Below are 19693 nucleotides of genomic sequence, written 5' to 3'. Positions count from 1 at the left end.
ACCCGGTAGATGTGCCAGACAAATGTTACCAGAGGAGAGGTGAACAACCCACTGCATTTGCATTCCCTTCATGGACTGCGTTCCAAGGGTTGTATGGAACAGCAGCAGATCGAGATCAATTTGGACCAGAAGCTTCAAACAGATGGTTGAGAACACTAGTGTCTCACCGTACAGATGAGTTTAAAAAGGCACTGGAAATGTTTGATCCTGCTGAACACACATATACTGAGGCATGGATACTGAGGAAAATGAGTAAAGCGTGGGAAAAGGAGATATAAAGACCATCTGAACCTTCTAATGGGAAGGTGATGGCTTTTAAAAGTCAGACAACTATGTGGAGAAATGAGGGCAGGAGACCCACGCCGAGAGCTTCCCTGCCACGTTATCAAGGGGCAAGGAAGGGCAGAGGAAATGGAATAGGGCCAGTAATAGGTTGAACTGAAGGTGGAGTAATTAAATGCTATAACTGTGGTCAAGAGGGCACATTAAGAGAGAATGTCCAAACCTGAGACAAGAAAGAGCAGAGCCATGTGGTTTGCCCTCGGAGGGGTCAGAAAGATAGAGCCCACAAAATAAGGTGGAGACACCACCATCCAGGGAATTGTACCCTGAGCTTCAATGATGGTGTCAGGCCTCACCAACATGGGTGTGTGACACAAGGTGGGATGAAACCGGAAGAGCTCTAGTGATTGGTAGGGTCAGAGGCCACCCTGTTACCTTTTTATGGGACACTGGAGGATCCTGAACCACCGCCAACACCACTATGAGAATAACATAAATTGGGAGATACAGGTAAAATTATCCTCAGTGGATTCACAGGACATTCACAACTTGGATATCTAAGTGTATGAGTGGAAGTTAGAAGAGGAGACATCACATTGGAACATTCAATATTGTTGGTGGAATTACCCAGAAAGCAGGAACATATACTGTGGAGTGATTACATGGACAAAGCGAGGCTTTGTTTTGACCCAGTTAACTGTATGATTTGGCAGATGCCAACTGGCATGAATAACATACACCACATGTAGATCCCAGCAGGAGCACATCAGGATAGAAAATGCACAATGGGTGAAACGTGATAAAACCGGAAAAGATGAGCAATGATCAGAAGGTGCAGCAAGTCATTGCACAGGACCCATGGGCACTTGCAAGGCACAAGCATGAATGCAGAAAGATGGCTGGCAGTGTGTGCATGCAAGGTCCCAACCCCAAACCACAGAAGCAATATGGGTTTCCGAAAAAAGCAGAGGAAGATGTAGGTAAGGGAATACAGAGTGTGGAACAACAAGGGGCACTGAGGCCAGTAGCCTCCATGAATAACTCACCCATATGGCCAGTGAGGGAACCAGATGGTAGTTGGAGGTTGACAACAGACTATTGAGAGCTGAGTAAAGTAACCCCGTTAACAGCCCCAACTGTAGCAACTAACCCAGAGACAGTGGTCAAATAGAATGAAAGAGCACAATTATTCACTGTTTTAGACATAAATAATGGATTTTGGTCGATCCCACGAGAGTGAGAGTGTCAATACAAGGTTGCATTTACCATTCAGGTTCAGCAGTATACAGGAGTTCTATAATTCCCATCTATATTTCACCAGGGCTTAGGGGAAGGGTTAAAACGCTTTTCAAAATCCGAGTGCTTGGTACAATATGTAGATGATCTAAACACAAAATACTCTGCAGATGCTGGGGTCAAAACAACACTCACAACATGCTAGAGGAACTCAGCAGGTTGGGCAGCATCCGTGGAAACGATCAGTCAACGTTTCGGGCTGGAACCCTTCGTCAGGACTGAAGAGGGAGGGGGCAGAGGCCCTATAAAGAAGGTGGGGGGAGGGTGGGAAGGGGACAACTACTTTTGCAGACTGAAAGCAATCAAGGACATTATCAGCTGTTGACAGAACTGATGCGATTATTACATGCATTGGGACTAAAGGTAAACCATAAAAAAGCACAGATGATGAAACAACAAGTTAGTTATTTGGGAATGATCTTGACACTGGGAAAAAGAGAAATGGATAAGTAAAGAGTAGAAACAGTTATGAAACTCCCCTATTCCCCGAGACCTGAAAGAGCTCCAGTCCTTTCTGGGGCTGGTAGGCTACTGTAAAGATGAAAATCAGGACATATCAGGCCATCACAGCTCTGAAGCAAGGGTTGGCCACTGCACTTGCTTTAAAAACCCCAAATCCAAATGGGCCATTCTCATTGGAAGTGGCTACAACTGATAACACCCTCTCAGCCATGCTATCATAGGAGACACATGGGAAGTTAAGACCAGTAGAGTAGGCTTCACGCATGCTCTCACTAGTAGAGCAGGGGTGTAATGTATGTGAAAAACACTTGTTAGCTGTTTTCTGGGCGGTACAATGCTTTGCCTACATAGCGGGATTTAATCCACTTACAGCACTGACAGAACATACCCCCATAGACTGTTAGATAGAAGAATTAAAGATGGTTCAGGAAGCCAAAACAGAATTGCTCAATGGACATTGCAGCTGCAAGGAAGAAATATTAGTGTGAAGGCAGTAAACACTACCTCCATGTTAGCCGATAACCTGGTGTACCAAGGAAGTGAACATGAGTGTCAAGTTATGATAGCAAATGATCCCAAGGGTCCATTTGTATCAAAACAAAAAGGAGGGGGTGGAAGCAGGTCAGATAAAGTAATGCCTGAGAACAAAAATACAATGGAAAAAGAAAAACTGCTTTTTAATTTTTGTTGTAGATGGCTCCAGATCAGTACAGGATGGTGAGAAGAGAACTGGGTGTGGCATATATGTAGATGATGCACACGGCAAGGAAAGATATCATATAGCTTTAAAGTTACCCAAGAGCATGAGTGTACAGACAACAGAATTGGCAGCTGTACAGTATGTGGTCAGCCACCCAGAATGATTTCTGTCAGGGTCAGTCATACACTCTGATTGTATATACATTTGTAATAGCCTTACGGAATATTTGCCTCTGTGGGAAGCCAGAGGGTTTGTTTCAGCTGATGGAAAACCCCTTCCATCTGCTGCTTTATTACAATGTATATTTGAGGTGGTAAAGGGAAAGGAATATGGAGTAATAAAGGTGAAAGCCTACTCTAAATTATCTCCTGAGGGAAAGGCTGACGAGTTGGCAAAGCAAGGTGCTATATTTGGGCAGGAATGGCTGCCACAGATTGTCTGAGATTGGGAGGCAGGAAGAACAGCAGATTAAGGTTATGGATTTAACAGAGCAGCAGTAGAAAGATAAAGAATTTTAAAAATTGATAGAAGGTGCAGGGTCTGAAACATACAAAGAGCACAAGGAAGTGTTTGTCAAAGATGAAGGAAAGCTTGTGGTTCCAGAGGGAGAAAGAAACCAGATGACCCATTGGTACCATGATCTATGGGGACACTAGTGAGCTGAAGGCACCCTGGAAAAAAGATAAAGGAGGTGTGTTGGTACCCTGGATGAAGAATGACGTGGAGCATTATGTCAAAAATAGCTTGATTTGTGCACAATATAATCCTGAAAGAAATGTAAAGAGCCCTTCGACACACCAAACCAGTGGAAGGGCCTTGGACTAAGTTGCAGAAAAATCCAGCCACCTCAGGAGGATACAAATACAGCATATTCTGATAGTAATAGAAACCCTTATGAAGTGGGTGGAAGCTTTCTTGGCTAAGACAAACACAGCAAAAGGCCATGTAAAAATCTTATTGGAAAGGATATTCACTCACTGGGGACTACCCCAGAGTACTGAATTGGATCAAGACACACACTTCACAGCCTAGGTAACACAAGATGTCATGGCACTTTAAGGGATGAAGCAGAGATTTCATACACCCTATAGACCGCAGTCAAGTGGAATTGTGGAAAGGATGAATCGAACAGTAAAAAATATGATTGCAAAAATATTGCAACAACATGGAACAATGTGACAAGTAGTTTTGCCTTATGCCTTGCTGATAATAAGGAATAGAGTGGCATCTTCAACTGGTTACACCCCGTATAAATTCATGACCGGAAGGGACATGAGAGGATTGGAGGAGTTGTTCGGATTAGATTTGTCAGAACCCAAAATCGACAGGATTGTATCAGTAAAGTGTGTACAAAAATTGGTAGAGACAGTGAAAGAGGTCAATTATGTGGCAGCCCACCAAATAGGAAAGAAGAAGGAATAGAGAAAAGCCTACTTTACCTCAAAAGTCAGTCCCATAGAATTAAGCCCAACAAAGTGATGATTAGAATACATCAACCCACCTCCTTTTTAAATTCAAGGTTTGCAGGGCCCCATGAAGTCCTTCAGTACACAAAGTACTGACTTCTGCAGATCAAAGTAGTTGCTACCATATCAACCAGGTGAAATTGGTGGGGAAGAAACAGGGATGTTATCACCATCGGCACATAACAATTGATGTATATGATAGCCCTGATCTGGGAGACTAGAGGATGGAACAACTTCCCTGAAGATGGGGACAAGTCCTCTCAAGGGGGTGATTTTCAGTTCCCTCATCCTGAGAACCAGGGAAGTTTTGTCAAAAAAATCAAAGGAAAAGGAAGATATGCCAGTGCACGTCCCTCCTAAGTGGAAACAAAATTGGGTGAGGGAAAATGGATGCCTTGAGTCCAAAGACAACTGGTAGTCCAGATTGGATGGTCTAGCAAAACAAATAAAAAGTATGGTCTTAAAATAGTTTAAGATTTAAGCTGGGAAGAATAAGAGATAATATCCTTGCGTGTTACAGGTTTAATTCAACATGAAGAGAATAATGAATTTTGTTGCAATGGCATTAACCATGACTGAGGCCATGGTCAGTCTTGTTCCAGAGCCAGTGCAGTGGATAAATGTGTCAACAGTGATATCACTGCATTGCTTGGGAAACACTCAGTGAACAACAATAAAAACGTATCTTCTCAACGGACACGGGTAATGCAGTCCAGCAAAGGAGAAATGGAGGACTCAAATTTGTATGAAGTAGATCTTCAAGATCCAACACACTAATACGGATGAATAGGTGAATATCAGTAGCACTATGTTGTTACTGAATTGCCACCAATTCGTCACTTGACTGCAGACTGGAAACGTGTTGTGGAGAGGGCAAGAGGGATAATTCATCAATGGACTAAATACACTAAAGTAATTAAAAACACATGCTGGTAAGGCGAATGAAATATTGAGTGACCCAGGCTTTTGGAGTAAGATTTGGAATTCGGGGACAAATGTTCAAATACATCCGTGGGTAAGAATAGTATCACGTGCTACTGTAATATTAATTTTATGTACTGTGACGAAAAACCAAGTTATCAGAAGATTGATGCTAATGAGAGAGATAAGGGAGACAACTGGAGAAACGTTCAAAATGCTAATGAGAGAGGAGAGAGATAACGAAAAGAGACACCAGTCCGGGTATTGAAAGACCGGTTGCTTTGAACCTGAACTGTTTGAAGTTTGATGGATAGGCAATACCCCAGCAGGGAGATAAAGAGAACAGGTTCACTAAGGCACAACACACACCACGAGATCACGAGATAACGAGACCCTGGAAGAGCGGTGTGCCCCCACAAGTTGGTGGGAGTTGGGAGTTTGGAGATCTGGTCGTGGGAACCGACTATAGACGCACAGGGTGAAAAGGGACGATCGGCGGGAACCTGGTGTGTGTGTCTGCCCTTGCCTGGGTGCCGGGTTCACCACGGAAGAATGGTCGTATCCGGAACAGAGGGGTCACAGTCGGTGACCACAGCGGGATAGGGGACATAAAAGGGTCCACTCGAAAGCTAACTGCGAAGAATATCAAAGATCTGTTTGATTCAAAATTTGCATTCTCTCTCTCCCCAACAGCACAACAGCGATTACTGCGAACTGTACTAAGCTGAACTGAACTCTGCGTCACTTGAGACTGATCATTTTACCGCTAGACTGTGATAGAGCTTGTTTGATTCCTATTACCCTAGTTCTGTGTACGTGTGTTTTGTCATTGCTAACCTGTTGCATTTATATCCTTACGATTAGAGTACTGTGTTACTTATTTCTTTAATAAAGCTTTATTAGTTCTGTTAAACCAGACTCCAACTAAGTGGTCCATTTCTGCTGGTTTGGCAACCCAGTTACGGAATATGTAACATAAGTGAGGATCTTGTCCGCGATTTTGAACACCAAATTTGGGACTGGGTAAATTGATTGGGTTAAAATTCCCGAAAGAAAGAAAGGGTAAACAGCAGAAATGGAGATTGAGGAATTTCTAAAGACGCCAACCTTGGAGGCATTAGAGGATGCCAGGAAATCAGAATTGGCAACTGTGGCCAAACGGTTGAATCTTTTTAAAGGGAAGTCGACAATGAGGAAAGCAGAGATGCAGAGAGCTATCATAGAGCATTATGTATCTAAAGGTATGTTTCCCCAAGGGGAGCTGGATGTGGTATCTTTGGGCAAACCTGGTGGAGAAGCAGTACAGCTGCAGATGGAAAAATTGAGACTTGAACACGAGTTCCGGGTAAAACAGCTGGAGCGAGAAGAGAGGGACAGGCAGTTAGACCGAGAAGAGAGGGACCGGCAGTTAGAACAACAGGAGAGAGAGAAACAGAGGGAAAGAGAATTTGAGCTGGAGAAGTTAAGGATGACGCTAGCGCAGGGGCCCATGCCGAACCAAGGTGGAGGGTTCAGGGCGACCCAGGAGGTTAGGCTGGTTCCCCAATTTGAGGAGGCCGATGTTGATCGGTACTTTCTCCATTTTGAAAAAGTCGCTGCAAGTCAGGACTGGCTGAGGGATAAGTGGGCTGTTTTGCTTCAGAGCGTACTTAAAGGAAAAGCCCAGCAAGCTTACTCGGCATTGTCCGCAGAAGATGCCCAGAGGTATGATGTGGTGAAAGAGGCGATACTCAGGATTTATGAGTTGGTCCCGGGGGCATACCGGCAGAAGTTCCGGAATGCGAGGAAGCAGTGGGGCCGCACGTATTTAGAGTTTGCCCGTGAGATGCAGATGTATTGTGAGCGTTGGTGCGCTTCGAAAGGGGTCAATGGGGATTATAACAGACTGCTACAGCTAATACTGATTGAGCAGTTTAAAGGTTATGTCCCTGAAGGTATGAGACCCTACCTAGATGAGAAAGAGGCAGACACCTTAGCCGCAACTGCTAAGTTAGCGGATGAATACACGTTAACGCACAAAGTGAAGTTTATCCCGAGTAAAGGCTACCAGAAGGGTAGTCAAGACGGCGGAGAGAGTCCACCAGAAAAGTCAGAAAGTAAGCCGGGGACTAGTGAGAAGGATAAGGTAGACCGGGAGCAGTTTGGTAGGAAGTCTCCTGGGGTCGTATGCTATAATTGTGGGAAAGCCGGACACTTTGCGTCCAAGTGCTTTGCTCCAAAGAAGGAGACATGGAAAGGAAAAATGACGGTTCCGACTGGCTGTATTGAGCTGGTAAACAAACCGCTAGGGGAGAAGAGGTCTGATAAAGTTCAGGAAGGGTGCAAGAAGTTTATCTCGGCCAGATTGGTGTTGATGAAGGAGGGGTTAAACCCGGTTCCAGTACGGATCTGGAGAGACACTGGAGCTTGCCAGTCATTGATCTTAAAGAGTGTGTTAGACTTTAGTTCAGAGACCCAGACTGGGGAGGTCAGGATGATAAAAGGCATCGGGAAAGGTACTGAAGCAGTACCTTTGCACCAGATACACCTAAAAAGCGACTTGGTCTCCGGCCCGGTCACGATCAGGGTGAGGCCCGAACTACCGATGGAAAACGCGGAGGTCTTACTCGGTAATGGTCTCACCGGCAGAAATGTGTACTCAGCAGTAAAACTGACAAGCCAGCCTGCCAGCATTGAGGCCCCGCCCCTGGACTCACAGGTTTATCCCGTTTGCGCAGTGACTCGGCGCAAGTCCAGAAAAGTTGCCGAAGTGTATATAGATTTAGCTGAGACGTTTTTACCAGCCTTGTACCAGGAGGGGTTAGAAAGTGAAAAGAAGTGGCGTAGTGAAACGGACGTTGAGGTAGACTTATCATTAGCAGGGAAGGAATTTATACAGGCACAGGAACGAGACAAGGAGCCAGTGGGCTATTATGTGAAGGAGGGAGTACTAAGGAGGAAATGGAAACCAAGTACCATGCCCGCAGATGAGGAATGGGGGGGTGATAATGCCGAAAATTTATAGGGATGAGATTTTTAACCTGGCCCACAAGATACCCCTCGGTGGACATTTTGGGGTGAGGAAAACAGTCGATAGAATCATGAAGGAGTCTTACTGGCCGCACAGGAGGAAGGATGCTATTGACTATGGTAGACGTGAGTTAACACAGTTACAGGCTATTGATATGCTAACAGCTTGCCACGAAAGGCGAGCAGACCTAGTCGGTGTTATCACGAAAATTAATGAGGCTAGGGTGCCACCTGGTAAGGGGAAAACCCATTTTGAAAAGTTAATTATGGTGCTGACCAGATAGGAGAACTCTATTGTTTGACCAGCTTTGCTGATAAGGTCTCTCCCTTAACCCCTGAACAGAGCGAGCACCTGAGAAAGCTAATTAACCGGCACGTACACGTATGTCCGGATGTCCCGAGGCGATACAAAGAGCCGGTACATGGTGTTGTTGTCACATCAGGTCAGCCTAGTGAGCAACACCCCTATAGGATGATTAATTCAGTGACAAAAGGGCTAAAGAATGCAGAAGCGTATATTGGCGATTTAGTGGTCTGGAGTGACACGTGGGAGGGGCACATTGTGGCAGTAGAGGAACTGTTTAAAAAGCTGTTTGAAGCCAGCCTGACAGTGAACCTTGCAAAAAGTGAATTCGGCCATGCGAAGGTCACTTATATAGGATTTGTGGTAGGACGGGGCAGCTGGCTCCGATGCAGGCTATGATGCGGGCTATCTCTGAAGTCCCCACCCCGACAGACAAGAGAGCCCTGTGAAGGTTCTTGGGGATGGTGGGGTACTATCAGAAGTTTTGAAAAAACTTTTCAGGTATTACCCTCCCTCTTACTAAGCTCTTGCCAAAGAATGCTAGGTTTGTGTGGGACGACCCTTGTTATATCTGTCCGGGATGGAAACCACTGAGAATTTACACTGATCACAACCCATTAGTGTTTTTGGCCACTATGAAGGATAAGACAAAAGGTTGCTAAGTTGGAGCCTGGTCTTAGAGGATATTAAAATAAAACATATAAAAGGAACGGAAAATGTGATTGCTGACTGTCTGTCAAGGTGTTGAAAACTTAAGGTTCTCTGTATTAGCCGAATAGCTGATGACCCTGTATGTTAGTGTGTTTCTAATAATGTATTCATGCCTATAATTTTTACGCCGGTAAAAATCCTTTGAAGGATAGGGGTGTGACAAAAAACCAAGTTATCAGAAGATTGATGCTGATGAGAAAGATAAGGGAGACAAATGGAGAAACGTTCAAAATGCTAATGAGAGAGGAGAGAGATAACGAAAAGAGACACCAGTCCGAATATTGATAGACCGGTTGCTTTGAACCTGAACTGTTTGAAGTTTGATGGACAGGCGATAACCCAGCAGGGGGATAAAAAGAACAGGTTCGCTAAGGCACGACACACACCACGAGATCACGAGATAACGAGACCCTGGAAGAGCGGTGTGCCCCCACAAGTTGGTGGGAGTTTGGAGGTCTGGTCGCGGGAACCGACCATAGACGCACATGGTGAAAAGGGATGATCGGCGGGAACCTGGTGTGAGTGTCCACCCTTGCCTGGGTGCCGAGTTCACCGTGGAAGAACGGTTGTATCCGGAGCGGAAGGGTCACAGTCAGTGACCACAGCGGGATAGCAGACATAAAAGGGTCCGCTCGAAAGCTAACTGCGAAGAATATCAAAGGTCTGTTTGAATCAAAATTTGCATTCTCTCTCTCCCCAATGGCACAACAGCGATTACTGCGAACTGTACTAAGCTGAACTGAACTCTGTGTCACTTGAGACTGATCATTTTACCGCTAGACTGTGATAGAGCTTGTTGATTCCTATTACACTAGTTCTGTGTACATGTGTGTTTTATTATTGCTAATCTGTTGCATTTATATCCTTACGATTAGAGTACTGTGTTACTTATTCTTTTAATAAAACTTCATTAGTTCTGTTAAACCAGACTCCAACTACATGGTCCATTTCTGCTGGTTTGGCAGCCCAGTTACGGGGTACATAACAGTACCCTGATAATTGTATTGCTCAATGTATATAAACTGAGAAGTTGGAAGGCTGAAATAATGGAAAAAAAATCGAGAATAATGCTTTCATGAAACAGCAAAGATGACTGTCACTATGAAGTGGGTGAATTTAGTAAGTAAATGTTATTACTTATAGAATGTAAGTGTTGCACACCGGCAGGGGTTCAACACTATGAGAGGAGTACAATGATCCTAAGATAAGTGACTGTAAGATAAGAGGAGGGAGATGTTGGACAGAAGAAACTAAAGTCTAATGATGGACAGGGAAAGCAGATGAACTAGATTAGAGTAGATTCAATTTTATTGTCATTGTGCCGAGTACAGATACAAAGCCAATGAAAAGCAGTTAGCATCTGACAAGAAATGCAAAGGATAGTGTTATTTACAAAATAACTGCAAATAAAAAGTGCTACAGCACACAAATATGAAAGTACTGAGTCAGTACAAAATGCTTAGTGCTGTGATGAGAGGTTCAGCAGTGTCACAGCCTTAGGGGAGAAGCTCTTCCTGTGCCTGCTGGTGCAGGAGCAGAGGCTCTCGTAACACCTACCGGATAGGAGGAGCGTAAAAAGTCCATGGTTAGGGTGAGATGCATCCTCGATAATGCTTTTCATCCTGCCCAGGCAGCGTTTATGGTAGATGTTCTCAATGGCGGGCAATTGGGTGCCGATAATCCACTGGGCAGTTTTCAGCACATGCTGGAGTGCTTTGTGGTCCGATATGGGACAATTGCCATACCATACTGAGATGCAGTTGGTGAGTATGCTCTCAATGGTACAGTGGTAAAAGTCCGTCAGTGTCCTGGGACAGAGGTGAGCTTTCTTGATACTCCGCAGGAAATAAAGGCGCTGTTGCACCTTTTTGATCAGGATAGAGGAGTTCAGGGACCAGGTGAGATCCTCGGAAATGTGGACACCAAGGAATTTGAAGCTTGATACACACATCACTACAGCTCCATTGATGTGGATGGGGACGTGAGTGTGGCACCTAGCATGTCTGAAGTCCAGTAATCTCCTTGGTCTTCTGGGTGTTAAGGGCCAGATTGTTGTTGGCACACCATGCAGCCAGGTGCTGGACTTCATCCCTGTAGGCCGTCTCATCATCTCTTCTGATCAGGCCAACCACCATGGTGCCGTCTGCGAACTTGATTATGGAGTTAGAACCATGTACAGGAATGCAGTAATAGTTGAAAAGGGAGTACAGAAGAGGGCTCAGCACACAGCCTTGAGGCATGCCGGTTTTCAGGGTGAGAGTGGAGGAGGAGAGGTTGTCTAAGTTGACTGATTGGGGTCTGTTAGTCAGAAAGTCCGAAGTCCAATTGCAGAGGGGTGAGCTGATACCAAGCTGGCGAAGTTTGGCGATCAGCTTGGAGGGGATCACAGTATTGAATGCCAAATTAAAGTCAATGAACAGCATTCTGACGTAAGAGTTGGGGCTGTCCAGGTGGGTCAGGGCAGAGTGAAGTGCCATGGAGATGGCATCCTCTGTTGACTTGTTGGTGTGATAGGCAAATTAATGGGGGTCCAGGGTAGTGGGCAGACAGGATTTCAGATGTGATAGAACCAGTCTCTCAAAGCACTTTGCAATGATGGGGGTGAGTGCAACTGGATGGAAGTCATTCAGGCCCGTGGCAGTGGAATGCTTCAGCACTGGCACGATGGTGGAGATCTTGAAGCTTGTGGGGACAACTGCATGGGCCAGGGACAGATTAAGAATGTCCGTGAAGACCCCGGCCAACTGCCCTTCACAAACTGAGCACACGGCCAGGTATTCCATCTGGACCAGTTGCCTTCTGTACATTCACCCTGCTCAGGGTGGCGCACAAACTAGTTGTCTTTCTTCATCCCATTTTGAGGACTCTGAACTGATTCTTGCTCTTAGATAATCTAATCAAGCAATTGAATGTGGACACAGGAAGCTTCAGGTAATGACCTGCTAAACCTGATACCATTCTCAGACAAGTAGCTATTTGTTATGTAAAGAGTGTGGACTCTGAAATGATTCTTGTTCTGGGACAATCTAATCAGAACAATTGAATGTGAACATGAGAAACTTCAAGTAATGATATGCTAGATCTGAGACATCCCTGGAGGAGTAGCTACTTATTATGCAACATGACGGACCTATCAAAGAAGCAATCTGTAATTTTGTTGGATTCTGTCTGGGTCACCTCATTTAACTGGTTCAGACCAGTTAGAGTTGAAAGACTCAAATACACAAGGCTGGGGTGGGCAGAACCGTGAAACAATGTTAATTGTAGCCCTGTACAATGACCAGTAAGAAGGTGACTCAGATAGCTCAGGTGAGCATGAGCCAATGGGATGGAGATCCAACAGTTGAGTTGAAGAGAAACACTGTAAGAGTCAGGAGCTCCAAATACACAGGGGCAATAACTCTATAGCAACCAGAGACCAGCCATCGCAGATATGGATGACCCCACAGACACATGGAGATCGGGACCATGAGGAATGCCTGGCCAGCGCAGACTCCTTTCCTGAGAAATACCTTTTCTCCTCATTGACTGTTTATGGAGGGTCAGGAACTCCTGTAGGTTGCACACATGTAGGTAGTTTGTCAACCCACATAGTTTTTAATTGAGAAAATAAAAGATATTGTCAGTAATTACAAATTCTCTGTGCCTCACTGATCATTTTTACAAGGGATAATTCTTGTAACAGTATTCTCCAGTGGGTGACTTATTTCTTGTCACCCCAAGGCCTGCTAATACCTGTGACGCAGAAGTCATATGCATGCAGGATTACTCCTCACTTTCCTATCACGAATCATGCTCTAGCAGCACTCAAGACATTGGACTAGTACATCATATGCTCCCCAAAACAACCACACTTTCCACCCATACCACACAGGACGAAGTGAATGAAACTCGCAAGATTTAATGATGCTGACTGTTTATGTTATTCTACAATAAAATGTCCACTAAGAGAATAGACCAGGGCTTTAGTGTGAGATAACATTTCCTCATGTATCTTCATCTCCATCATTCACTATGATTACGAGGAAAGCTATTGTTGCTCCTTTAATGTCACCAGGTCTACTGTGATGTAATTGTGAGCCAACCCCAAGACAGGATCAGATTGATCCACAATGCAGCTTTTCAAGAAGGCAAGTCCCAGCCACATGCTCATGGGCTGCAAGTTAGAAACTTGTAATAACTGCTGTTACACAGAAACCTAGAAAATCTACAGCGCATTACAGGCCCTTCGGCCCACGATGTTGTGCCGACCATGTAACCTACTCTATGATGTTCTTGATGTCCATACCCACATCTCAAAAACAAATAGAAAGGATTTTACCTGCTGAAGAGCCAGATCTGTCTTGTTTGAAAGAGAAAGCTGTGCACGGTACGGCTTCTGCTCTGGCAGGTTTTGTTGATGCAGGAGAGCTGGGAAGAAACAAAGCGCGTAATTTCTGACCTACCTGGAGCTTGACCCTCCCATTCCTGATCTCTGTTTTCTGTTGGCTGGCCTGTATAACGTTCCAGTGCCTACAGGGCTTTAATTGGATGCTTGGGGGAGCCTTTTTGTTTTTCCTTCTGTGATTTTTCTACTTCTAGAAGAGATGACAGAGAAGGAGGTGTGTTCTGTTTTAATACCAGACATATCCAAGACTCTGAAGCAAATCACACAATCATTCTTAATGTGTTGGTTTAATGCAAGCAATTTGAAAATACGCAACTGCATTGACTTACCTTGCTTTAGTCAACTTGAAGACAGAGATTGTGAGGGCAGTCGTGCTTCCTTCTCAATGTTCCAAGGAAGAAGAACTTGCCATACACCTCAGGAAATAGAGATTGTCTAGACTCTCAAACATAAATCAGTTGCTACCTTCAAGTGCAATGACAGAAACCCTTGTGTTGCAAGGTACCACTTGCTGTCTCAGTGGAAAGCCCATGGCAATCAATTCGAAGAAAATAAAATTTTGCACTCACACTCCCAGCAATTCACAGGAAGGTGTTATTTCTCTGGACAGCAGACGCCAGTGAAATTGCACTTAAATTAAAATAAAAAGCTGATTTATTGATATTCCATCTTGTCATGACAGAAAATAATAAAGTACTAAAGGTATAGTTAATACTAAACTAAATCAAGATGATGAGATTTTTCAGTATTGTATCCATAAAGCTTGGATAAGCGAGAATACAGTGAGACCATCTTACACCATAGAGTAAATTCTAACTGGCTTCATCACGGTCTGGTCTGGAAGAGCCACTGCATACGATCAACATAAGCTGCATAAAGTTGTAAACTCAGTCTATGTCCACACCACGCCGGATAATTTTGAAAACTAAGCTTTTTCTCTTCGTTTTGACCCTCTATCCACACTAAAACGGCATTTTTAACCCCCGAAAATAGAGATTTTCAGAAACGGTCTCCAGAGTGAATAAATCTGAAAACGCCTAATATCCGTCGCAGTGTGTACGGGGTAACCGGAGCTTTTTAAAACCACTGTCATGATTTGCTGGAACAGATAGCGGCACTGCAGAATTTCATTGTTTTCTTCTTATTATTCTTCTTATTATTATTACTACTTTATTGTCCCCAAACAATTGATACCACAGCGTAAAATCATCACAGCGATATTTGATTCTGCGCTTCGCAGAAGCTAACAATTTCAGAACAGACTGCAATGAGACTGAAGCCAGAAGAGTTAGAAATGTACTCACCAAATACTTTGACCCATAGCTTACTGAATAAATAAGTATACTCACTTCGCCCTGTTTTCTGTCCTTGCTTGTATGAAGGTGGTTTAATTATTTATGCAAGTACTTCTCTGACAATAGATGTGTAACAGCCTAATGTAACATTGTATGGAAATACAAGATAAAACTGATGCAGACATGTTTTATACATTTAACAAGGCGCTTTATTAATGCAAGAGAGTTAGTCAGTTTTTCAATGTTCGTCGTCAGCCGGGTCATACTATCCGTGAACTCTCTGTCGGTTGCCTCCATACACTTTTTTTTTTAGTTTTAAGTCCTCCTGCCGAGAGCCAAGAACAATTTCTTTTAAGTTTTTCTACTCTGTAAGTGGACAAACGCGCACCAAGTATACTGTTTCCTCTTCGCTTGTTTTCTGTGTGTCCTGCGCATGCCTAGTAGGAGGAAATATCCAAATATCCGTGTTAGTGTGGACAGATATATTTTGAAACCCCGCAGCAACCAGGACATCTTCAAGGGGTGATGCCTCAGAAATGTGGCAACCATCATTAAGGACCCCCAACACCCAGGACTTGCCATCTTTACATTGCTCCTCATCAGGGAGGAGGTACAGGAACCTGAATGAATTCTGAACACACTCAATGAATTCTGTGCTTTAGCGATTCCAATGCTTATCCGGATAAGAGCGCTGCTTGCTGGAACTAGTGAGGTCGGGGCATTGTGTTTTAGCTCCCAACTTTCCTTTGCTGAACGACCGACCCTACCACCCTCCACTTCAGTTTCTCTCCAACTAAACATCGAGGCAACGCTCTGCCAAATGGCTCCAACATCTTTCGTGGCCACTGTCCTCTGACTGGCTGGGCCTTTCCATAGGAACTGTATGCCATCTTTCCATGGGCACCTGGTCGTATTGAAACTTGAGACGAGCCCGCAAATGCTTGGGCCTCCGCACCTTCTCCACAATGTCCGCGGGTCAGGAGGATTCTGTTAGTCCATCTGTACCTTGAGTTAAGCGGTCGTGTGATGACATCTCATTCAGTGCTGGGAATAGTCAGACAGGCTGGAAAAGTGAACTAAACGTAAAGTGGAAATTGTTGTTTCCCTCGCTTGTTTTCTGGGCGGTTTGCAATAAGCTGCTGTCTTGTTTGCAGCATCCTGGATCACTTTGAATCGTGATTTGCTTCAGACAGCTCTCGTTTCCTGGAAACACCCAAAACTCTTTATCATCAATTTAGGGCAGTTTGCTGCTAATGTTACGTGCTCAACTTCAATTTCACTCGAAAACCTACAGATCTCCGATGTAAAATGCCTACACGCTAGTAAAAGGGACAGAAAATAGGACAAAAGTAACACCGGTTCAAGAGTTTTCTCAAATTATTCAGGCTATATATTGGATTTACTGTCGTTTACAGCGAGACAAATAGGTAGGGTACGCTGCCCAGAATTGTTTCTATCTAATAAGATTAAAATTCTATGATAGTAATAAACAGATTTAGTTTGTCATTCAGTTGCTTGTCTTTACCTGCACCGGATCTTGGATCAAGGAGGCTCCGTCAGTGAATGTCCGCTTTGATCTGCAGTCCGTTGCGATTTGTACGTTCTGTGCTTCCTCTCATTCACACGGTGTACTTCTCATTGATTGGACAGATCGATGTGTGTCATCCAATAAGAAATAAAGATATCTATGTGATTACTTGTTGCCGGGTAGCTTCTTTTTATTCTGTTGGTTGGGTGTGTCAAGAGTGCTGACAGTGCACTTAGAAACCCTGTGATTGCAGAACGGTCTTTATTAGATCCCTGCAATATAGTCCTACACGCATGCCAATCAATTTATACATTTCTGAATTCTTCAGACAGCCATCTACGTTTGGAATAGTTTACCGCAGCCGACTAGCCAAAGCAATCTAAGGTCCTGCGGTTTGGTGGGCAACATGAAGAGTTAAATAGCACGTGAGAGACTTCTATAAATATAAAATAATGAGAGACAAACTTCTATAGATGCACAGTGGGGAGTATCCTAACTGGTTACAGGAGATTTTACCCAAATTCCACTAAGACGTCACTATGGCCACTAGGGGGAAATCAGATTCGACCATGTTTATACAAACAGACACGATACTTACAAAGCCAACCCACGCCCTCAACTTGATCTCTCCAAGCACATCTCGATAATGTTAATTCCAGGCCTGGTGCCAGGCTAACAACCTCTTCCTCTAGGTCAACAAGACAAAGGAGATGATTATTGACTTCAGGAGAACTCGCACCAGTCACACCCTGTTTACATCTGCGGCATGGGAGTGGAAGCTGCAAGCAGTTTTGAAATCCCAGGAGTGCACATCTTACAAATCTTTTCATGGTCTCCGACCACATCCTGCACGATCAGAAAAGTGCACCAACGCCTCTAATTTCTAAAGTTCAAAGGAAATTTTATTATCAGAGTACATATATGTCACCACATACAATCTGGAGATTCTTAACAGAGAACATAGAATATAGACCATAGAAATCTACAGCACATTACAGGGCCGATCATGTAACCTTATCCAGAAATTAACTAGAATTTTCCTAATGCATAGCCCTCTTTTCTATGCTCCATGTACCTATCAAAGGGTCTCTTAAAAGATCCTATTGCATCCACCTCTACCACCATCGCTAACAGTGCATTCCACACACCCCCGCTCTCTCTGTGAAAAACTTACCTTTGACATCCCCTCTGTACTAATTCAAAACACCTTAAATCTATGCCCCCTCATGTTAGCCATTTCAGCCCCAGCTATCCACATGATCAATGCCTCTCACCATCTTATACAACTCTATAATGTCTCCTCTCATCCACCGTTGCTCCAAGGAGAGAAGGCCAAGTTCACTCAACCTATTCTCATAAGGCATTCTCTTCAATCCAGGCACCATCCTTGTAAATCTCCCTATAGTATGCACATTCTTCTTGTAGTGAGATGACCAGAACTGAACACAATACTCCAAATGGGGTCTGCCAAGGTCTTATGTAGCTGTAACATTACCTCACGGCTCTTGAACTCAATCCTACAGTTGATGAAGGCCAACATACCATAAGCCTTCTTAACAACACTGTCAAACTGTGCAGCAGGTCTGAATGTCCTGTGGACACTGACCCCGAGATTTCTCTGATCCATCACACTGGCAAGTGTCTTGACATTCATATTATATTCTGCCTTCAAAGTTAACTTACCAAAATAAACCACTTCACACTTATCTGGGTTGAATTCCATCTGCTACTTTTCAGCCCTGTTCTGCATCCTATCGATGTCCTGCTGTAACCTCTGACAAATCTGCAGACCATCTGCAACACCCTGTCACAATGTGGGCATTGGGAATGGACCCAAATGCAAGACATGGTCACTGAAGTACAAGGAACAGGACTTGACTAGAGTAAGGACGTGACAGGATACAGACAAGGAGCAGGGACAAGAATGCAGATTTGGGCTAGGACATGGAATAGACAGGGAACTGGACTAGGAACCATGAACTAGGAGCCAGGGCTTGGGCTCTGATCTAGGGACTGACAAGGACCCAAAACCTGGGTCTTGCCTCGGGCTCAGGCAAGTCTTGAGGCTTGAGCTTGCAGACAGGCTGGCCTCTTGGGTCTTGGAATGCAGAGGCTGATAACTCGGAGGTTGGAGCTCGGAGACAGACTGGGAACTGTACATCAACATGGAGCCAGGACTTATGCTTTGAAAAGCAAGGACTCATCTTTAACATGACACCAACATGAGACAGGACAGTGCATAGACATAGAGCCGGGACTGATCCTTCGAAAAGCCAGGACTCATCTTTAACACAACACCAACATGAGACAGGACAGTACATAGACCCAGAGCCAGGACTTATACTTAGACAAACCGGGTCTCAGCTTCATCTCCACACCAAGGTCGGACAGGAACATCCATCGGTAATGGCAGAACGGCCAGACTTACCCAACAGAGGCAAAGACGAGACAAGACAGGTACCCCTGCAGGGTAATGGCAGAATGGCCTGACTTACCCCACAGAGGTGAGGACAAGACAAGACAAGACAGATCCCCTTGCAGGGCAATGGCAGAATGGCTTAATTTACCCCATGGAGGCGAGGACAAAAAGAGACAAACACCGAAGAATGACAGACAGTTCCATCTCTACATCAGGGTTGCTCCGAGACACAGTTACGGCCAGCGACCTCAGCTGGCTACAGAAACAGCCAGATCCCTACCTAGCTCGGTGCGGCTGATGGTCACTCAGCTGGCCCGGGAAACAGCCGAATCCATACTGCAAAGACAGCTCCAACTACTGACAACAAGGCTCCATGAGTGGATGATTCCCCAACACGGCTTAAAGAAGGCTGTTCTAGCCTTCCACTGGCAGATTACTCCCAGGGAATCTTGACAAGACAAACCAGCAGCCCAGACCCAACCCCAAGGCCACTTATATTCCAAGCCCTGAGATGGGAATCAGGTGCCTATGATTAACTCAACCAAAACAAGGGACAGCTGGAAGACCCAGAGCCCTGAGTCCACGGACCGGACGGTGAACCAGAATGCGGACTTCACGGACCAGACCATGACACACCCCAAACCTTTGTGTCATCAGCAAATTTACTAACCCACCCTCCTATTGCTCATCCAGGTCATTTATAAAAATCAAGGGAAGGGTCCCAGAACACAGCCCTACAGAACGCCACAGGTCACTGACCTCCATGCAGAATATGGACCATCTACAACCACCCTTTGCCTTCTATGGGCAAGCCAATTCTGGATCCACAAAGCATGGTTGCCTTGAATCCTATGCTTCCTTACTTTGTGGATGGACCTTGCATTGGGAACCTTAACAAATGCTCTACAGAAAT

At 44.7% G+C, this 19693-nt stretch overlaps 1 protein-coding gene across 2 annotated transcripts in view; it reads right to left on the bottom strand.

Annotated features, from left to right (window-relative positions):
• Nucleotides 1-17112, bottom strand: part of LOC140204086 (interferon-gamma-inducible GTPase 10-like) — a 37246-nt gene extending 20134 nt beyond the window's left edge. The window contains exons 1-3 of one of the 2 annotated variants that reach the window (XM_072270406.1): nt 16960-17112; nt 16359-16602; nt 13597-13728 (exon numbers count right to left, since the gene is read on the bottom strand). In XM_072270406.1, coding sequence (XP_072126507.1) covers nt 13597-13616 — 20 coding nt within the window. In that variant the 5' untranslated portion in view covers nt 13617-13728; nt 16359-16602; nt 16960-17112. Of the gene's footprint in view, nt 1-13596; nt 13729-13867; nt 14084-16358; nt 16603-16959 lie in introns of those variants that run through there. The other variant, XM_072270407.1, reaches the window with a different exon arrangement.
• Between the last annotated feature and the right edge of the window lie 2581 nt (nt 17113-19693).

This window comes from Mobula birostris, chromosome 10 (genome assembly GCF_030028105.1).
Source record: "Mobula birostris isolate sMobBir1 chromosome 10, sMobBir1.hap1, whole genome shotgun sequence".
NCBI lineage: Eukaryota > Metazoa > Chordata > Chondrichthyes > Myliobatiformes > Myliobatidae > Mobula > Mobula birostris.
The sequence above is the reverse complement of the archived record's forward strand: the minus strand, read 5'-3'. Positions and strand labels throughout refer to the sequence as shown.